Consider the following 19,476-nt stretch of genomic DNA (forward strand, 5'->3'; position numbering starts at 1 on the left):
AGGGAAGTATTATTGTATTCTAGGAGGATGCAGAAAGGAATAAGGAAAGATGTCACAGAGGAAGTGACCTTTGAGTGAGACCTTCAAGGATGAGAAATTTAGCCAAGTAGAGATGTGGGGAAAGTGAATCCCAAGCAGAGGGAATAGCAAGAACAAAGATGCAGAAACATTGCATGTGTTAAGGAAAATATGAAGTAAATGGTGGGCTTAGAATATCAGAAAAAAAGAAGAGTATGGGAGGGGGATAACTGATAATAAGCCGAGAGAGAAAGGTTACAGATAGAGCCAGACAGTGGAATTCAGACTTTATTCTGTGGACAGCAGAGTATCATCAGTGACTTTTTGTTGAGGATTGGCATGGCCCAACCAAAGTCTGATCGACAGCACAGTAGAAGGACTGAGGAGATCCAAACTAAATGGAGACGTACCACTTAGACTGAATTGAAGGTTCAGGAGAGTAAAGATGAGAACCCGAAGGAGGGTTAGAGACAGAAGATCACATGAAAGATAACACCGAAATTAAGTCATGGGTCTTGATAAATGATAATGTCAGACACTTACTCTCTGTGGCCATGTGTGCCCTCATTCCGTGGGCAGAAGCTCCAGAGTGGCATATTTGCAACTTAGCTGCCCCATTTTCCTGGGTCAAAAGTGTTCCGGTGCCAATGATCAGAGAAGGAGCCAGGGTTGCAAGTTAGGCTTGCATTTATTCCTACACCTTCATCTACTTCTAGTAGTAACTGGAAAATCCAGTGGGAGAAAACAAGCTGTGAAGACCAGATTTTATTTCTGTGCTGCCTGCAGGATTGTTTTGTTTTGTTCATTTTCTTAATTGAAAAGTGAATAACATTCATCCTTTAACTAAATGTAGTACTAGAGATGGATAGGGAAATAGATACCATAAATAACCACTTGCGCTCTGCAAGTGGAGGGCCAAATTCCTGTGGCAACACAGAAGAAGGGTAAAGTGGAGAGGATCTTTGCCATGAGATTGTCTGGAATGCTGACCACGTGACCTGGCCTCATACAAGCCTTTGCTCAGAAACTGAGGAAGGTGACCAGATTAGGGAAACCTAAGGGGTTCCTGTGTTTCCTTCAGGCAAGAAGAAAGCCCTGTCTGTAAGGAGCTGACAATAAAATAACCCTGCCGTTCTCCCTGTGGCACCCATTCGTAGAGTGAAGAACAGGGATGAATCAGCTTGTGCCTGGGGCCAGGGTAGAGGTTAGCTTTCTGAAATCCTGCAGTTTACTCCTAAAAATGCTTTGCTTTGCTTTGCTTTGCTCTCTAAACCTAACCAGTGACATTGTCAATACCTTCCTCTCTAGGGTGTTCTTGATGGAAGGAGTTAGCTGTGCCAGCCCTAAAATTGTGCTTCCTTTTCTTTGAAACATGAACAAATTGGCAAGTTTAGTTCACCCTCAAAACTCTAGGGGTCCTGTCAAGGAACAGGGTCTTCTTTTCTGTTATCCTCACTTAATACTTCTACTGCATGTAGTTCCAAATCCTGCCTTTTCATTGCTTTGTTTCTCCATCAGAGGTGTCAAACTCTTCCTTGGACCAGAATCCCCTGGAGGGTTTGTGAAACTTTGATCACTGACTCTACCCCATAGACTTTCTTGTTTGGTGAGTCTGGGTTTGGGCACAACAATTTGCATTTCTAAGTAGTTCCCAGGAGATTCTAATGCTGCTTGTCAGAGGACCACATTTGAGAACCATTGCCTCAAGAATCCTTCTGATTTGAGTTGTGCGAAGTCCTTTTATCCTACCCTTTAGCATATTGGAACATCATTGCTATGAATGTCTGGAGTGAGGTCTGGTTCCTGTTTTGTCATTAATTTGCTCTGTGAGAGAAGTGCTTTCCCCTCTCTGGACCTGATTTCCTCTTCATTAAAATGAGACATTTGGAATCAATGACTGTTAAGAGTTTTATTAGAGAAGTGCTAATTAGAGAGGGCTGGTTGTGTGGTGTAACCTGAAGCCAAATTAATATTTTGTAAAGACTGGATATCACAACACAAAAATTTGTATGTGAGAAGGTAGAATAGATGGGTCTAGAGTACCACTCCTAATTTTACTCTTTATATCAAAGATCAAAAAATGTTTTCTATGAAGGGCCAGATGGTCTTTGCATAACTGTCAGGTCTCTGTCTCACATACTGAACTCTGCCATTAGAGTGTGAAAACAGCCAAAGGAAATATGTAAATGAACAAGGGAAGGTGTGTTTTAATAGAACTTTATTTGCAGAAACAGGTGACTGGCTGAATTTAGACTGTAGGTGTCAGTTTGCCAAACCCAGGTTATATTATAATTGAATTTACATAAATAATCTTACCTAAGTTTTTATTTACTTATTTTAAGAGAGAGTGTGCATATGTGAGTGAGTTGGGGAGGGGCAGCGAGACAGAGAGAGAGAGAGACAGACAGACAGACACACAGAATCCCAAGCAGGCTCCACACTGTCAGCACAGAGCCTGATGTTGGGTTGGATCTCATGAACTGTGAGAACATGACCTGAGCTGAAATCAAGTCAGACACTTAACAAACTGAGCCACCCAGGCACCCCAAGACCTCCACCTTCTTGATTTGAAAGTTTCAAAACTGTGGCAGAAAAGTGATATTATGCCATCTGGAGTAAATAATGTGTTAACTATTCAGTAATAAAATGTGTAATTTATAGTATAAAACCTGTAACTTTCCATGGTGTAAGAATAAATCCCTTTTTTATTTGATGGGAAAGTGTATGTCCCTGCTTCTTAAAATTCAGGAGCAATTTAAATAATATAGTAGTCATTGTTTATAGCTGAAATCCATTATAAAATTACATAAAAGCATGTAGCTTCTACAGCAGAAGGGTGAAAAAATACATCTTTGGCATTTAGATGGGGCTTGTTCTGACCAATCCAGCTAGGACTGAGGTCAGGCTCTGGGAATGACCCCAGAGATCTAGCATGAGAAAGATTACTCACCAACTTTGAGCTCAATTGTCTTGCCAAGTTTAGATGCTAGTGTGGCTGTGTTCTGTTAGCTGAGGTTTTGTAATGGCATTCTCATTGAATTAATGGAGCCACCTGTGACATTTTCATTATTAAAAATGATTTTCTTGACAGTTACTCTGTAATTCAAAAGGCAGAATGAACGTAGCCATTGTTCTAAAATATGTTAGAACCTAAGAGGGGCCTATTCGCCATTTTCACATAATTGATGAAATAGGAAATTGCTTTATTTTGCACTAACCCTGGAGGCTACCCACTTATTCTTATTCATTCTTTTAATCCCCACATGCAGAGAGAAACCTAACATTCTGATTGGGCCTTACTGCCTGTGGTACAATAGCCTCTTCTAAAGCAATGTGTCCCTGTTTACCGTGGTTTGTGGATAGAGCTTTTAGGTTATGGAGGCCCAATCATTCTATACTTGGGGAGAGTAATACTGTGACCTCAGTAGCTGACCTGACCACATGATTTTATATGGTAGCTACCGTTACTTTTTTTTAGCTTCTGTTGGTTAAAATAAATCACTAGGGAGTCATTCTGGGCAATGGTTACACGAGCAAAATACATAACTGAGTTAAAATAAGGGCCTATTGTTGGAAGAGTCCTAGAATCTGGAGAGTCCTTTGTCCAGACTAATTATAATCTCTGACTCAATGCATTTGTTTAACTTGAGTGTGTGTTTGTGTAATCTGTCATCCCTTGATAGTTAGAAAATTATGATTTCTTGTCATTTTATGCAATAGTAGCTAAAATGCACATGCTTTGAGGAAAAGCATTTTTCAACCTGTTATGTCATTATATACACAGCCAGCAGGTCTCCTTTCCATTCTCCATAAAAAAATGTAAAGCATTTAAAGATTTCCACTTCAGCTGACAGTAAACTTGTCTCAGTGAGCACTGTCCTATTCAACATTGTTATCGATGAAGTAGATGAAGACCCTGAGGGCAGATCCATCAAGTTTGCAGATGTCACTAGGCTATGAAGGAGGACGAACTATGGTGGATGACAGAAACAGCATTTAGAAAACATTGTGACAGGAAGAGAGATGAAATGAATCTAACAAGGTAAAATACAATAAGGATAAATATCAGGTTTTATAGTTGCTGCCCCCAAACAACTGAGTACACAAGATAGGGATAGTGCTTAATGAGGTTTTAGTCTTCATTAACTTCAATATAAATCAACATCATGACATGCTATAGTAAGTAGGGAAGTAAATATTGAAACCAGCCTACTTTAAAGAACACATAGAGCTTAAAACAAGGTGACCATGAGTCCCAATTCACTGCTGGTCAGACTGTTACTGAAGAATTATATTTAGTTCTTTTACTCAGCTACCTCATTTGAGAAATGGAGTGTAAATTGTACTCCACAGATTTATCAAGACTAAATGTGCTGGGATGCCTGGGTGGCTCATGGGTTAAGTATCCGACTTCAGATCCAGGTCACGATCTCGTGATTTCTGGGTTTAAGCCTCATATCGGGGTCTCTGCTGTTAGCGTGGGGCCTGCGTCAGATCCTTTGTGTGTGTGTGTGTGTGTGTGTGTGTGTGTCTCAAAAATTAAAATAACCTTAAAAGATTAAATGTGCTAATGCATATAAAAGACAGCACAATGTACGGCACAAAATAAATGTTAAAATCAAGGTAGAGTATTATTATTATATTGGAAATGCTTAAACTGTTGAAGAAGAAGACAACTATAACAGTGAAAGGATTCAAAACTAGTGGTACTAGTCAAAAAATTAAGAGATAATCCAGAGATGAGATGATTCAGTGGAAACATAAATGCTCTCTTCTACAAATGGAAGAGTTGAAAGTTGAAAGTGTGGCAGAGGGGATTGGGAGTTCTGTGATTAGCAAGAGTGTGAGCAAATATCAGTGGATAGAGGCAAAAAGAAGTCCAGTTTTTAACATTCAGACATGAACAGAGATATATACATTGAATGCCATCCATAGTGGTGGCTTCCTTGAGACTGGAGAACTTCAAGCATAGGCATGATGACTTGATATGGTTGCTCTAGAGAAGTTTCAAGTGTAGACCCAGGAGGCTTGGTTATGTGTCCTTGGTTATGTGTCCTGGCTCTGAGATTCTTTAGTTTTTAAATATTCAGCAAAGCAGTCATAACCACACATGGTGGCCACACATCTTACATTTTCAGTGTCTTCATTGTCTGAAGTGAGAAGTTATTGTAAGCAACAGATGTATAATGGGTATATGCTGCAAATGTACGATCATTTTTTTTTATAGTTTATTTTTGAGAGAGAGAAAGAGTGAGCACAAGCAGGGGAGGGGCAGAGAGAGAGACAGAAGCTAAAGTAGGCTCCGGGCTCTTAGCTGTCAGCGCAGAGCCCGACACAGGGCTCGAACCAACCAACCATGAGACCATGACCTGAGCCAAAGTCAGAGGCTTAACCTACTGAGCCACCCAGGCACCCCTGCAAATGTACTGTTAATGTTTGAGTGCTGTTGAACTTCAAGTCTTTATGAGTGTTCAGGGCCATTACTCCAGAAATTGTACTGTGCCTATTATTTGGGCACCTAGGGTGTAAGGGGCACCTGATATAGCCCCTTGTAATAAATAGCCTAAAGCCTATCTTGTAGAAGAAAAATTGTTTTGAAACCGGAAGCCCTGGTGATGCTCCTTAGAGATCTTTAACTCCATACTGGATAAGTCATTTAGCCTCTCTTGGCCTCAGTTAATTTTTCTGTAAAAAAGGGTAAAGTCAGACTTCCTCCCAGAGTTGAGACAGAGATAAAATTAGATGAATACATTTGAATGCATTTGGTGGTATCATTGTAAACTGGGAAAAATACAGGAGCATAGTTTTCCCATTAAACGAGTTCTTGAACATATATGCATTTTTAAATCCTTGGTTTAATTGTAATTTTACTTAGAAATGTAATTTTTGGAAACATTTAAGAAAAAAGTTTCAAGGAACATACGACTTTTTGAATTTAGAAATATCTCCATTTTTACATCAGCTGCTCTGCAGGCAAGGTTAGCGAAAGACAGGGTGTGTATATGTGTGAGTGCACACACGTGCATCTGTTTTAAACAAAATGAAAGGAAAAAAAAAAAAATAAACAAAATGAAAGGTGGACAGGGGAGTACTTGGACTCTAAGAAATCCTTCCTATGTGCTCTGTTTATAAGGTTTCCCTTTCCTAGTGCAGCCACCTTGTTTCCCTAATGATGTAACCTCCTTAACCTCATCTCTAAACAGGATGGAAAGATCTTCTGCCGACGGACAGCTTGTGATTGCCAGAATCCAAGCGTTGACCTTTTCTGTTGCCCAGAGTGTGACACCAGGGTCACAAGCCAATGTTTAGATCAAAATGGACACAAGCTCTATCGAAGCGGAGACAATTGGACTCATAGCTGCCAGCAGTGCCGGTGTCTGGTATGTCAGCTTCCCTTAGAATGTTTTCTCCCTTTACTCTGGAAAGGTTGCAAACTCAGTTGCTTATGGGTTTTAGTTTCTGCTATTTTTGATCCTATTCAGGAAACTTGAGTCTTGTGGCTACTACGGGGCATATGCTCTGCCTAAAGACGTTCAGATTCTACTATTTAAAACAATATACAAAGACAGGATGGGGGGATGGGTGATATAGCTGACGGGGACAAAGGAGTGCACTTCTGATGAGCACGGGGTGATGTATGGAATAGTTGAAATCACTATACTGTATATCTGAAACCAATATAACTGTGCATGTTAACTGTCCTGGAATTAAAACACAAAACAAAAAAATCAATATACAAGACTAAAAGAATGTGTTTATGGGTCAGATTTGGCTCAACTTATGTTAGTTTACACCTACTTTTTGGCAAATCCAGATGAAGCGAAATCTCTGCATGATAGAAAACTTTCAAAGCCTTGACCGGGACTTGTAGTTCTTAAAGAGCCAAATCTTTGATTTCTTGGGACCTAACCATTAAAAGTTTCAATAGGAGACATAACAGAACATGGTAGAAATATCAGGGATGGAGTCATAGAGACTTAGAATTCAGTCTCGCTTCTCCCACCTGCTAGCTCTGTGTTATTAACTCAGGCAAATCCTCACCTTGCACTGATCATTCTTTCCTTGTACACAAGTGGAATACCAATTTTGTAGGACTGTTAGGAAGATGAGAGAACATATGTGAAGTGCAAATACAGTGCTTGGCACATAGAAGGTACTTAGCATACAGAAGTCACTACTGATAACATTCTCTAGATGTTTCAGATGCTAAACCTTCATATAGAACAAGTAGAGGTAATTTTGGATCTTCATATAAAGATACTAATGGTATAATCAGATTTGAGAATGTCTGAAGAAAAGACTAAATTTCTGGACCTAGTTCTTTCTCTTTCAAATCATACCACAAAGTTTTCAAAGGATGCAAAGACTCTTTGGCTATATAATCCTAGTGAATCTTATGTTCCTTCTATGAGGGAGTCATAACTATTGGAACCAAGTCACAACCAAGTCTACTTGTAATAGAACCTATAAGCAGGATTCCATAGTTTAACATTTTCTAAAATTAGTGATTTAGTCCGTGAATTCTGTATGAAAGTAAGCATTTAGAGAAATTGTACTGTAAATTTCTCTCAGATTTTCTAAAGTCTCCTGGTGAATGTGCAGATCATCTTAGTAGAATACATTCTTCTGAATCACCCCTAATACTGAGGAGCAGAATTCAGATATATTCAAATCAAAGCCATTTTTTTTTCAAGCTCCCATCCAAGGGCAACTGAACCCAACACAACTATATCAGTCTGGAAAATTGCATTTCTTTTTCAAGAAGTCAGTCATCAGGCACTTAGAAGAATTGGGATTAATTTCAGACATGAAATTTTCATTGAATTTCAGAAGTGTTTCCATGTCCATCCCTAGCCCCTAAGGCTAATATCTCCTGGGAAAACTGAAGATGTTGAACACGTAGCTTAATAATTGAGTATACTGTGGGTTATATTTACTAAATAGACTCTGGATGATATAATGGTGAGCATGATAGACCTTGTCTGTTATGTAGCTGACCAAATCGTTAGGCGTGAGTTTTCATAAATTATAATGAATTTCCATAATAACTGAAGAGGCGGCTAGAGAAATAGTTATAGGCAGCTCAGTGGAGCCACAGTTGCCAGACTCTGAAACACACAGAGGCTCCATCTGAACTATAATACCTTGCTACATGTTAGTGATGTCACTAGCTAAATGTCACATTCAAAACCATTCTGAAGTAGTTCTCCTGGTCTCAATTTTAAATTTGATACTAAGAACTCAGTTTATGATGTTGTTGAAATATTACAGTGCTTCAGGTTCCGCTTTGACCTTAAGAGAAGTTAATTTCTCTTAAGACACTAGCCATCACCTTATCACCTATGCACTTATTTGTTCATTCAATTAGCATTTTTTTGACCAAAACTGTGCTAAGCATCAGGGAGATAAAGAAACAAGCCCAAAGCCTAAATGCTCAAAACTTAATCTGGAGTTGTACTGATAAGGAACATAAATGTGATGATAAAAAATAGTTATGGGGTGCCATTGGCACACAGATGTGGACCTGCCTCTTTCTCAGGCTGAAGTATAGACAGTCAGCAAAAGTACCATGGAGGAGGTGATATCTAATCTATGGGAGCTCTTCAAGGAGGAAGCACATTATACCCATAAAGGTGGAAGTAGAAACATACAGTGAGGACAGTGATGATAATTACTGTCCCTCCCCACCCCCGGCGGGACTTTGGGAGCATAATTGTTCATAAGAATAAAGATAAACCATTTCTGGCTCTCTCTCTACAGGAAGGAGAGGTAGACTGTTGGCCACTCACTTGCCCCAATCTGAGCTGTGAGTACACAGCCATGTTGGAAGGGGAGTGTTGTCCCCGCTGTGTCAGTGACCCCTGCCTGGCTGATAACATTGCCTACGACATCAGAAAAACTTGTCTGGACAGTTATGGCATTTCAAGGCTGAGCGGCGCAGTGTGGACAATGGCTGGATCTCCCTGCACAACTTGCAAATGCAAGGTAATTGGATGTCCTGAGGACAATTGGGCCTTGAACAGTTGTCACAGAGTACCTGCGGGAGGTTCATTCCTGATGTTTCTGAATGCACAGGTTCTGAGGGGCATGATGGAAACACAGGCAGGCATTTCCATCTCAAGGGAGGTTAATATGTCTGAGTGGATCGGAGCCACACTGTGTATATAAGTAAATTCCAAATGAACATGGACTAAAACAGTCCTCTCTCTTGCCTTTGAACTACAGAATTTTAACAATTGACACTAGGTCCAATTATGGCTGATTTAAGCTATTTTGACCTGCATATTAAAAAGGAAAGAAAGATCTCTTTTTCATGCTGGAAAAATTTATAAGCCCTTTCATGAAACTGTCAGTGTTAGAAGAAAGTGCTCTATGAAGTTGTTTGCTTTAATTATCACAGTATCTAATGCGGGGACTTGAAGCTTTTGCTGCAGGATTTAATTGTGATTATTTTCCTGTCATTTTGGAGGAATTCCCATGAGCGATCCTCATACGTCTTTGATATTAAAAACTGACCCCTTCCTCCCTACAAAGCTTGAGAAGAGCTATGGCTACAGCTGACTTGAAGCTGGGGTTAGGCAGCCATCTCTGCCAAAACATTGAAGATTCTCCTGATGAAGCACATTTAAAATATTAGTCTATTCGGTTCTGTCAAATCCTGGCTCAGCTTCAGCTATCAGTGGAAGGTTCCCAAGTCATCTCTTTATGGCTGTTCTAAAGGTGGATTCTTTTCTTTCTTCTGGAAAGTACCATCTTTAAATTCAGCCCCAATAGGAAAAGGCCAATATCAACCTGCACATAGCAAAAGAGCCACAGTCCCATGTGTACTTTCAAGCCCCAGTAAACTTAGCGACCAGGGGATGTGGAGACCTGTGTTATGTATTAGTATTTCTTTAAGGTCAGGTTTGAGATTCATTTAGGGAGATTATCAAGGTATATTAACATTAATTTCCATTAATTTGTATATCTAAATATGTACTGTTCCCTTCATAGTCACCACTGAGAGACTCTGTTCCTATTATGCAAACCTTTCTGGAACCCATTTTGGAGTTGCCTTCATGTTCTTCTACTTTTGATTTGCTTTGTCAGTGACAAATTATCTTTGAGGGGTATGTTTTTGAAAACAATTTTATTTAGAATAAGTCCAGTGACTAAGTTGCGTGAACAACCTGGAAATACAGGGGACAAATCCCAAACATGGTTTGGGAGGTATAAACTTACACTGCCAGCAGGAGCTAGCAAAGGGACTCAAGAGGATCTCCTATGTCTTTCCTTCCCTCACCTCCTCTAGCATGTAGCATTCATGGAGCTTATCTCAAAATGGAGATGGTCATTTTGGATATGAAAATGCACACTGCTGATTGATTTATATCCTCTGTCTCAGTTGGCTAACACTTTTGTCTTGATGCACAGAATGGAAGTGTCTGCTGTTCTGTGGATTTGGAGTGTCTTCATAATAATTGAAGTATTTAAAATGGACTCATCATTGCGGGAGAAAAATGGACGAAATGACCATCCAGCATGGTGAAGAACAGGAATTGGTGTTTTGTTTTGTTTTTTACCACAATTACCAAAGTCTCCATCTGAGGAAGGTGTTTGGGGGTTGCCTTTTGGATCTATCACTTTGTTCATTCTTGCTAACCTAGTCTAGGTGACCTACAGTGGTTGTTATAAGAAGTTTCCCGTGTTGTAAATCACGTTTCCCTCATCAAATCATTTGCAAATACATTTAAATGATCTCATGGTAAATGTTGATGTGTTTTTTGGTTTATTTTGTGTACTAACATAATAGAGACTTGGCTCTTTTTATTTATTTTTTTCTTGAGTTTTGGATCAAATTCTGCAAATAAAGTTGCCTGTTGTGATTCTGTCCCATCCACTGCATACTTAGTATCAAGACCCCTGTGAAATGTTTTGATGAATGTATGTAGAGTCTAACTGAATCATACTTACATTTCAGACTGTTGAACACACTTAGATGCTCACTCATTCAGTTTAAACAAGGTGAAAGAACTTCTGATATAGTAAAGAGGGGCAAGGCCACAAACATGATTATACACTTATTGTTAAAAGAACTTTCTCCTCCCTCTTGCAAATAAGACAAAAGCTTAAGTCACAATTTAGAAGCAGCAATACTTACCAGCTTTCCAGGCACTGAAAAATTGATAACTTACAAGGGACTTGCATATCTATTAATTCAAGTTATCATCCTAGCACAGGTGAATGGTATCATTCCTACATTACATTACGTTCCTGCATTACAGAATAGTAAATTAATGGCTCCTGAGCAACAGTTTGTTTGGTTGACTTATACCATGTTGGGACTGGTGGCCAGCTCTCCTAATGACTGCCCAGTGCTATTTTCTTTTAGACCACACCACCTCTCAGGTGGTGAAGGATACACCTTTAAGAAAAGTTACTTGTATGTTCAATAGTTATTTTAGAACAGTGAATGTTTTCATTTGAGCCACCAGCATATTTTTAAGAGTTGGCAGTTATTGAGTGGTACAAAACGAATAAAATGTGTAAATAACACTTTATCTGAGCTGAGAATTCAAACTTAGGTTGTAGTTTCAGCTAAATCACGTCATAGTGGTTTATAATACCTAAGGCTCTTGCATTCATTATTATTCTGAATCAAGTTGTTTCATGAAGTTTTACTCACTTTCCTAGTATCAAAAAAGATGTTAAGTCATTCATGCTAACAATATTTTAAATCCCCCAAAATAATAAAATTATTCATTAAAAATGACAAGCTCAGATTACCATTGTTCATTGATATTTGCCAGAGATTCTACTCAATATCAAATATTTTTGCGAAGTTCACTACATGAAATTAATTCCATGTGAATTAAATTATGTCAATAGTTTACTGTATTTGACAACTACTGTTAAAATGTGGTAAGTTAGAAGATATCTCTCCTTTAACTCCTTAAATGCAATCATGGAATGGAGAACTTGAAAATGATTCTTTTAAAAATACGGGTGCCTGGGTGGCTCAGTCAGTTGAGCATCTGACTTCAGTCAGGTCATGATCTTGTGGTTCACGAGTTTGAGCCCCGCATCGGGCTCTGTGCTAACAGCTCGGAGCCTGCTTCAGATTCTGTGTCTCCCTCTCTCCCTGCCCTACCCCTGCTTGCTCTCTGCTCCTGTCTCTCTCTCTCTCTCTAAAAAATAATAAAGAAAATATTTATGACCCAGTATTAAAAAAAAAATCTTAAGGGGCACCTGGATGGCTTAGGTCACGATCCTGCAGTTTGTGAGTTTGAGCCCTGCATTAGGCTCTGTGCTGACAGCTGAGATTCTGGAGCCTGCTTCAGATTCTGTGTGTGTCTGTCTCTGAAAAATGAGTCACATTAACAAAAAAAATTTAATTGTTTAAAAAAATGTTAATTTAAAATTATTAAAATTAAAAAATTAATTTTCATTGGAAAAACTAAGACATTTACAAGAATCATTCATAACCGTATAGGTCAGTGTTGGCAAATTATGGCCCTGGTGCTAAATCTGCTTCTATACTTCCCTGGAACACAGCAGGGACCATTCATTAATACATTCTCTACTGCTGAAGAGGTAGAATGGCAGAACTGAGTAGTTCCAACAGAGACCTCGTGGCTCACTTGGTCTTACCCTCTACAGAAAAAGTTCACCAGCCTCTGGTAAAGAAAATGACTAACACTGCTGTGTATTTTAGAATGGGTTTCCATTTTTACCAATGAATTTTCAAAATTTCACCACTGTCTTTATTGCACAGCCATCAGTGTTGATGGCTTATCCTAAAATAGGGGGTTTTTTTGTTTGTTTTTTTACAACTACATTCCTAAAATGTCAGTATTTTCTTCGTTTCATTTTAGATCTGGTGGGTAAATGTAACCTGTGCCAACTTGATAACATGTTATTGATATTTAGTAGCACAATTTACACTACTGCCAGCTTCTATCAATAAGGGGCTTGCTTCCTATCAAATAATTGATGACATTTTCTTATCAAAAATTATTGAGTGCTTTATACATAAGATACTCTGCTACACTCTGCTCAGAAAATAAAGATGAAAAAAATTGTCATTAAAGTTCACCATTATGTGAGCCTTTAGAGGTGTTGAGGATCTTTGAATCTATTAGGGGATCCAGTTGAAATAACTGCTTGAAATACCTTCTTGATTCAGAAATTTTAAAAAAGTTACTTTTTAAAAAAAATGTGGTAAATCTCTTGATGGAATTTGGTTAAGTCTTGTTCTATGATGTGGAATGTAAAATGGGTGTCCATTTAATGAAACAAAACTATATTTAACAAACCTGCCTCCTTGCAGACCCTAACCATTGTCTGCTCCACCACAAGAGTCAAGAAGCTAACACACAGTCTGGTAAGAAACAATGATCCATACATAAGTAATTGTTTAGCTACCTTCCAATTAACTGTATTGTCAAAACATTGTGATTCAGGAGAGTAGAATATGAGGGGAGAGGAAAGTTCTATGAACTAGATAAATCTATTAAAATAAAATTTACCTCACTCTTCTATGTTGCATATGAAATATATGCATGTGTATTATATATATTTTATATATAAGTAGAATATAAATATATAATATATATTCATGTGCAACCTATAATGCATATATTTTAATATATATATTCATATCTAATATGTCTGTGTGTGTGTGTGTATATATATATATATATATACACACACATACATACATACATATCACCAGACTTCCCCTCTTCTGAGCTTTATACTTCTGTGCTTATGTCACTATTGTGGACTTTTAACAGACTATATAGGCTAGCCTATGTACAACCTTCATCTTATACCATCCAGCATAGTGCCTTGCATAGAGTACATCTTCAATTAATTGTAAAAATTGAATTCATAATCATCTTTTACAGTATCAAAAAGTTATCATCGGAGAGTGGAGACAATCCACTCTAGTGGCTTTCAAATGTTCTTAAGCGGTAAGACCTGTTTGAAAAATCAAAATGTATTCTGTGCTCCAATATAAAAATTCAGTAAAAGCAGTTTCTCTGTTTGGAGCAAGGGTTGAGAACCCCTTCACACATGCCACACCATAGCTCACAAACTTGAACAGCACGGTTTCAAAGTCATTGACCTGAACTTCATCTTCACCTCTACAGATGAAACCAATGCTCAGAGAGGTTAAGTGACTTGCCCAGAGTTCATAATTCATCATAGACCTAGAGCTACCACCCAATCCACACGGTTTTCCTTGTGCCGTCCTGCTAATGACCCCAAATGTTTTCCCACATTTCATTTTCAAGTGAGCTTTTCTTACTCCTTCTAAATGGATGACATTAAAAGACAATCATGGAGGAACTTCAATATCTGTGATTGTCTCTGTGTTCTGTATTCCTCCTGATTGTGATATTGCTTTATGAAATTCAGATACTAAGAACTGAGAAACATTCTAATTAAAAGCCTGACAGCATGACTAAACCCACAGTAGTAACAAGCCATTTTACCCAATCTCATGCTCTATAGGAAAATTTTAAAATACAATTTTTGTGAGCACAATTCATTCCAGAAACATGCTTGTAATCCAAAGCACCTGTATATCAAAGTGAATTTCCCCATAAAAAATAATGGAAACTCAGATGACTCACTCCACAACTCCAAAATATTCATATAAAAATGATTATAATACTGCAATATAATACAAAATAATAAAGAACATATAAAATATAAAGCAAAATAAATTAACCTTCACTTACCTCTGAAAACCTTCATGGCTGGTGTAAGGGAGACAAGAGAGAGGAGGGTTATTGTGTAGGACGACTTTCACTATCACTAATAGAACCACTGCTGCCTGTTGGCTCAATGGAATCTTTTTCTGCATGGGGGACATTGTATACAATAAACTCTTGTCATATACTGTATTTAATGTAACTGTCAATAAGGCAGCAGAGGAAAGGGTTTATATCTGTAGGCAGCCTGGCCTAGAATGAAGCAAAGCATTCCTAAGCTTACTCTTGTATAGAAAGCAAAGGACTATCCATAGGTGTTTTGAAGTGACAAAAAATACAGTAGTTCCAGTTGTGGGCACCTTCCAACATTCTTAAAAGTTATTTATGCCAGACACCAGAGCCTGAGACCAAGCATCAGCAAGTTACTTGCAATCTAAGGTTTTACTGTACTCCTTAACACACACACACACACACACACACACACACACCCATCAGAATACTACAAAACCTGGCACTGAAAGGCGATCTTGCGTATAGTCTGCTTTCTGATATTATTCATTTGCCCATTTATATTTTTTAATGCTTATTTTGAGAGAGAGAGAGAGATCATGAGTGGGAGATGGTCAGAGAGAGAAAGAATCCCAAACAGGCTCCACACTGTCACCATGGATCCCATGACCTGAGCAGAAATTGCGTCAGATGCTTAAACAACTGAGCTGCCCAGGCACCCCACACTCCTGCTTTAGTAAAGAGCCAAATGAATATAAAGGAGGGAGGTGGGAATACTTCTTTTAAATGCAAAATAAAAATATATTCTTTTGATCAAAACATCAAACACCATGCAGCTTGGGAAATGAAGATACTGTAAAGAAAATAGAACAAAAATCTGGGGTACTACATTCCATATTTACAAATGGTGAAGTATTGCCTTCAATCATGTCTGTGAACAGAGCTTTAATGATTCTATTGTGGGCCAGGGAAGAATTTTTCTTAGATTTTAATTTTAATTTTACATATAAAATTTGAAAATGGCATTGAAGGAATGAGTCACTGCACTAGAAATCAGACTGACAAAGGTTTTAATCAGATTTTTAAACCTCAACTATTATTGGGGACAATGGAGAAAAGTACCCAGAGTAAGTTGGAGGGAGTACAGTGACATAAATAGTGCATCTCAAAGGTCTCAGTAGATTGTGAGCCAATTGTTGACAGTCGACTATATGGACCCAGGCTTTTCACTTTATTCAGAGAAGCCACAAATTGGGATTTTACTGTGTGATGTTATTAGTCTTAAATTCTGAATCCAACTTTAAAAGAATGAATTCAGGACATACAAAACATGTTGGTGGACTGATGTAGCTCGTAGAATCAATTTGTCACAGACCTCTGGTTGAGAGCCACAGGAAACCCTTCAGTTAACTAATGCTACTTCAGAATTTATAGGTCAGCAACAGTTGCTTTTCTCTTTACCCCCTCTCCCCCTCCCTCCCATTTATCATTCACTTTAATCGTATGGCATTGAATGGTATCTAAGCCCCAGAATTTCCTTGGTGTGTTCTATATCTGCCTCTGCAAAGTGTGTGTATTGACATTTCTGCTGATTAGTTCAATTCTACTGGAACTAGAACACTTCTTAAATGAGTGGAACATCAGCATCCTACGTTTTAGAAGGCATCATTTGTAATCTTAAATATTTCCATTTCTGAAATCAATGATGCGTGTATAGAAAGTACTCATTTGGAAGGCTTAAAATAGGAATATGTTACTTTTTATCAAAACTCTCCATTTCCCAAGCCACAGATATGGATTAATTCACACAAGTGCACTGACGATGACTAAGTGTTGTCACTCTTGGTGGAGGAACAAGACAGCTAGACTCACAATCTTTCCTGTTTCAGCTTCACTCTGATTCACGACCTGACAAATCCTAGCAGACCAGGGTACCCCAGGTAGGCTATGGCAGCAGAAAGCGTATGACCTGCTGGCAGGCTCTTGGAGTGTCATCTGCAGAGATAAAGAGAAACACAGAATACCTTCTCATTAACAATGGCAGAGCATCTTGGCAGCTGCAGTACATCCGAGAAAGAAATGTTTGTCATTTCTCTCTGTTAATGGATGAGAAAAAATGTGGACAATCAGTATAAATAAAACAGACTTAAAATTCTTTGCTATCAAAGAGAGTGAAAAGTGATATTGGGGAGTATCAGATTAAAACTAGCCTTGGGTATGAGTCCCCTGTGGCTGCTATGACAAATTATCACAAAGCTGGTGTCTTAAAACAGGAATTTATTTTCTCGCAGTTTTAAAGGCGAAAAGTATGAAAGTATCAACAGAGCCATTCTCCCTCCAGAGACTCCAGGGGAGAATCCTTTGCCTTTTCCAGCTTCATATGGCTCTACTTGATCTTGGTTTGTGGCTGCAACACCATTCTCTGCCACCTTGGCCACAGTTTCGCCTCCTCCTCTTCTCTGTTTGTCTCTATTCTAGGTGTCTCTTACAGGGATTTTCATCATTGGATTTAGGGTCAACCTAATAACACAGGAGTTCTCGAAACCCTTAATTACATTTGCAAAACGCCCTTTTTAAAGAAGGTAACATTCACACGTTCTGGGGATTAGAATGTGGACATAACTTTTGGGAAGCCACAATTCCGTTTATACACTTTGATCAAGAAGGCCAGAAAACAAATCTTGATTTAACCCCTGTATGTGTCAAAGAGTTGTGATTCCTTCTTTCTCATGCACTGGGGTAGAACCATGTCTGTGTAATCCTCACTCCCATTTAGAGAAGACGCCCTTCCATCTACAGTGTCCAAAGAACCAATAGGCTGGAACTTACATATTCCAGTAATTATTTTCTGCAGAAAATTAAATTTATGGTCTAAGGGAGAAAAAAAACCATGAAAGGAATCCAGTAGGCAATTATAAAAACTAAGGGAATGATGAGGTCATGGATGCTTGGCTTTAGTCAATAATGCTTGGATAGTACTTGGTATCCATTCACAGTCCATCAACAACATTGCAAAAATTAAGAAGTAGAAAGTTCAGCTAAATGCTCATTTCTCTTTTTAAAAAGGACTTCTGGAAAAAGAAAAACCTTCTGACCATACAACAAAAAAATAGTCCGTCAGATATTTACCTGGAATTTCAAGCACATCATAAAATCTTCATTAATTCTGTGAAAGTCAATTTCAGCTTTCTCTCTCAGACTTAACAGTACTCCAGATAAAGCTTGAGACTAATGGTCTTTAAGCCCTGTATGTGAGTATGTGTTGCAAATCTCCCTTTTCCCAGCAAGGTAACAGATCTCCCTAGTATACCTGATGGCACTATAGCATATCAATTTCCTCTCTTGATTGTGCAGTGGTGTTGGTTAAATTATAGTTTATCACACATTCTTCCCTTCATCTCATTCAAAGGTAGTTTAAAAGAACCCATCTCTGGGCATTGTGAAGAAATGTAGGCATTTTGTACCAGGAAATAGACTCACAAACCTATTTCAATTAATTATCAAATTAATGTTTCATGGGCAACCTAACAGGCTCTATATTTTTGGAGCTGCAAGGACTAATATAGAATTAATGTCCTATCTAATAAGGATGGTACTAAGTGGTACACAAATGTTGTCTCACTTCATACTTAAACCACTCCTAAAGCCTGGGGATAGTGATCCACATTCTACTGATGAGAGAATGAAGACATGAACATGTTTTATAACACACAGCTCTGTGTAGGGGTTCTGTGCTTCTGAAACTAAAGCTATATGGAGTAGCTGGGAAATATTTAGAAAGGAAGCCTTGAAGTTGTCTTGAAGGATTAGGAACAGGAAGGTTTTCCCAGAATAAGGACAAGGAATGAAATCGGCTGGAGGAGAGTGAGTACTGAAAGTAGGCAGCATAAGTAAAGATTAGAATAGCCTTTTATGTCAGGCTGAGTGATTTGGACTGGGTTGTACAGGACCTGAGATGCATTCTGGTTCTAGTAGGACCACAATTTTTACTGTAATTCGCAGTAGGACCTTGCTATGCCTGGCACGTGCATGGCTAGAAGGCCATCTCACTCCAGGATTCAACAGCTGTTAATTTTCACTTTCACTTTCTAGGGAAGATGGGTAGTTACATTCAGCTGTCTGCAACCATCCCGCTTCTGCTTTCCTGAAGACCTGTGACTCTTCATTTGTTCTCATGAGTAGGGTTGCATTGTGAGCTGTGAAATGCATCCAGCTGTCCAGTCCCTGGCAGAAGCCTGTTCATCATCTGCCCTTCTAGTCTGGATCTAGATGGTTTAATCACACTGCCTTTCAGTGGGGAGATTTATCTTTCTAGTCACTTTACATAGCAATCTAAGAAAAGACGAGAAATCACTCTCCCCCCACAATGGGCAAAACTAGTGAAATAAAAAATGCCCACTGTCTGGAGCATGAAAGAAATGATATATTGTGAAAATTGAAACTTTAAGAGTAAAACAGGGGAACTCAGACCAAGAAAACAGTTTAACTGGCCTTTGAGAACTTCCCATGCAATGCACAATAGCAAAAGTGAGAGCATGAAGTGGCTTAAATGCTCATATAACAAATCAGTGTATCTGGCTCAAGCTTTGGAGCTCCCAAACCAAAGACAATGGGAATTGTAGTATCTTGAGAATGTCCCCCCTGAGCACATGCATATGTCTGGTTCCAAAGAACTCTCTTCATTGTTAAGAAACCAGCTGCCAATAGTTTATGCTTTTCCTTTCAATTATTTATGAACTTATATGTA

At 38.6% G+C, this 19,476-nt stretch overlaps 1 protein-coding gene across 3 annotated transcripts in view; it reads left to right on the forward strand.

The window, feature by feature from the left end:
- NELL1 (neural EGFL like 1) overlaps positions 1-11,673 on the forward strand; it is an 876,810-nt gene extending 865,137 nt beyond the window's left edge. For all 3 annotated transcript variants that reach the window (XM_042906351.1, XM_042906353.1, XM_042906352.1), the window contains 3 exons: positions 6,222-6,398; positions 8,779-9,003; positions 10,432-11,673. In XM_042906351.1, coding sequence (XP_042762285.1) covers positions 6,222-6,398; positions 8,779-9,003; positions 10,432-10,482 — 453 coding nt within the window. In that variant the 3' untranslated portion in view covers positions 10,483-11,673. The remainder of the gene's footprint in view (positions 1-6,221; positions 6,399-8,778; positions 9,004-10,431) is intronic.
- The last annotated feature ends 7,803 nt before the right edge of the window (positions 11,674-19,476 follow it).

Source organism: Panthera leo, chromosome D1 (assembly GCF_018350215.1).
Source record: "Panthera leo isolate Ple1 chromosome D1, P.leo_Ple1_pat1.1, whole genome shotgun sequence".
Classification (NCBI taxonomy): domain Eukaryota; kingdom Metazoa; phylum Chordata; class Mammalia; order Carnivora; family Felidae; genus Panthera; species Panthera leo.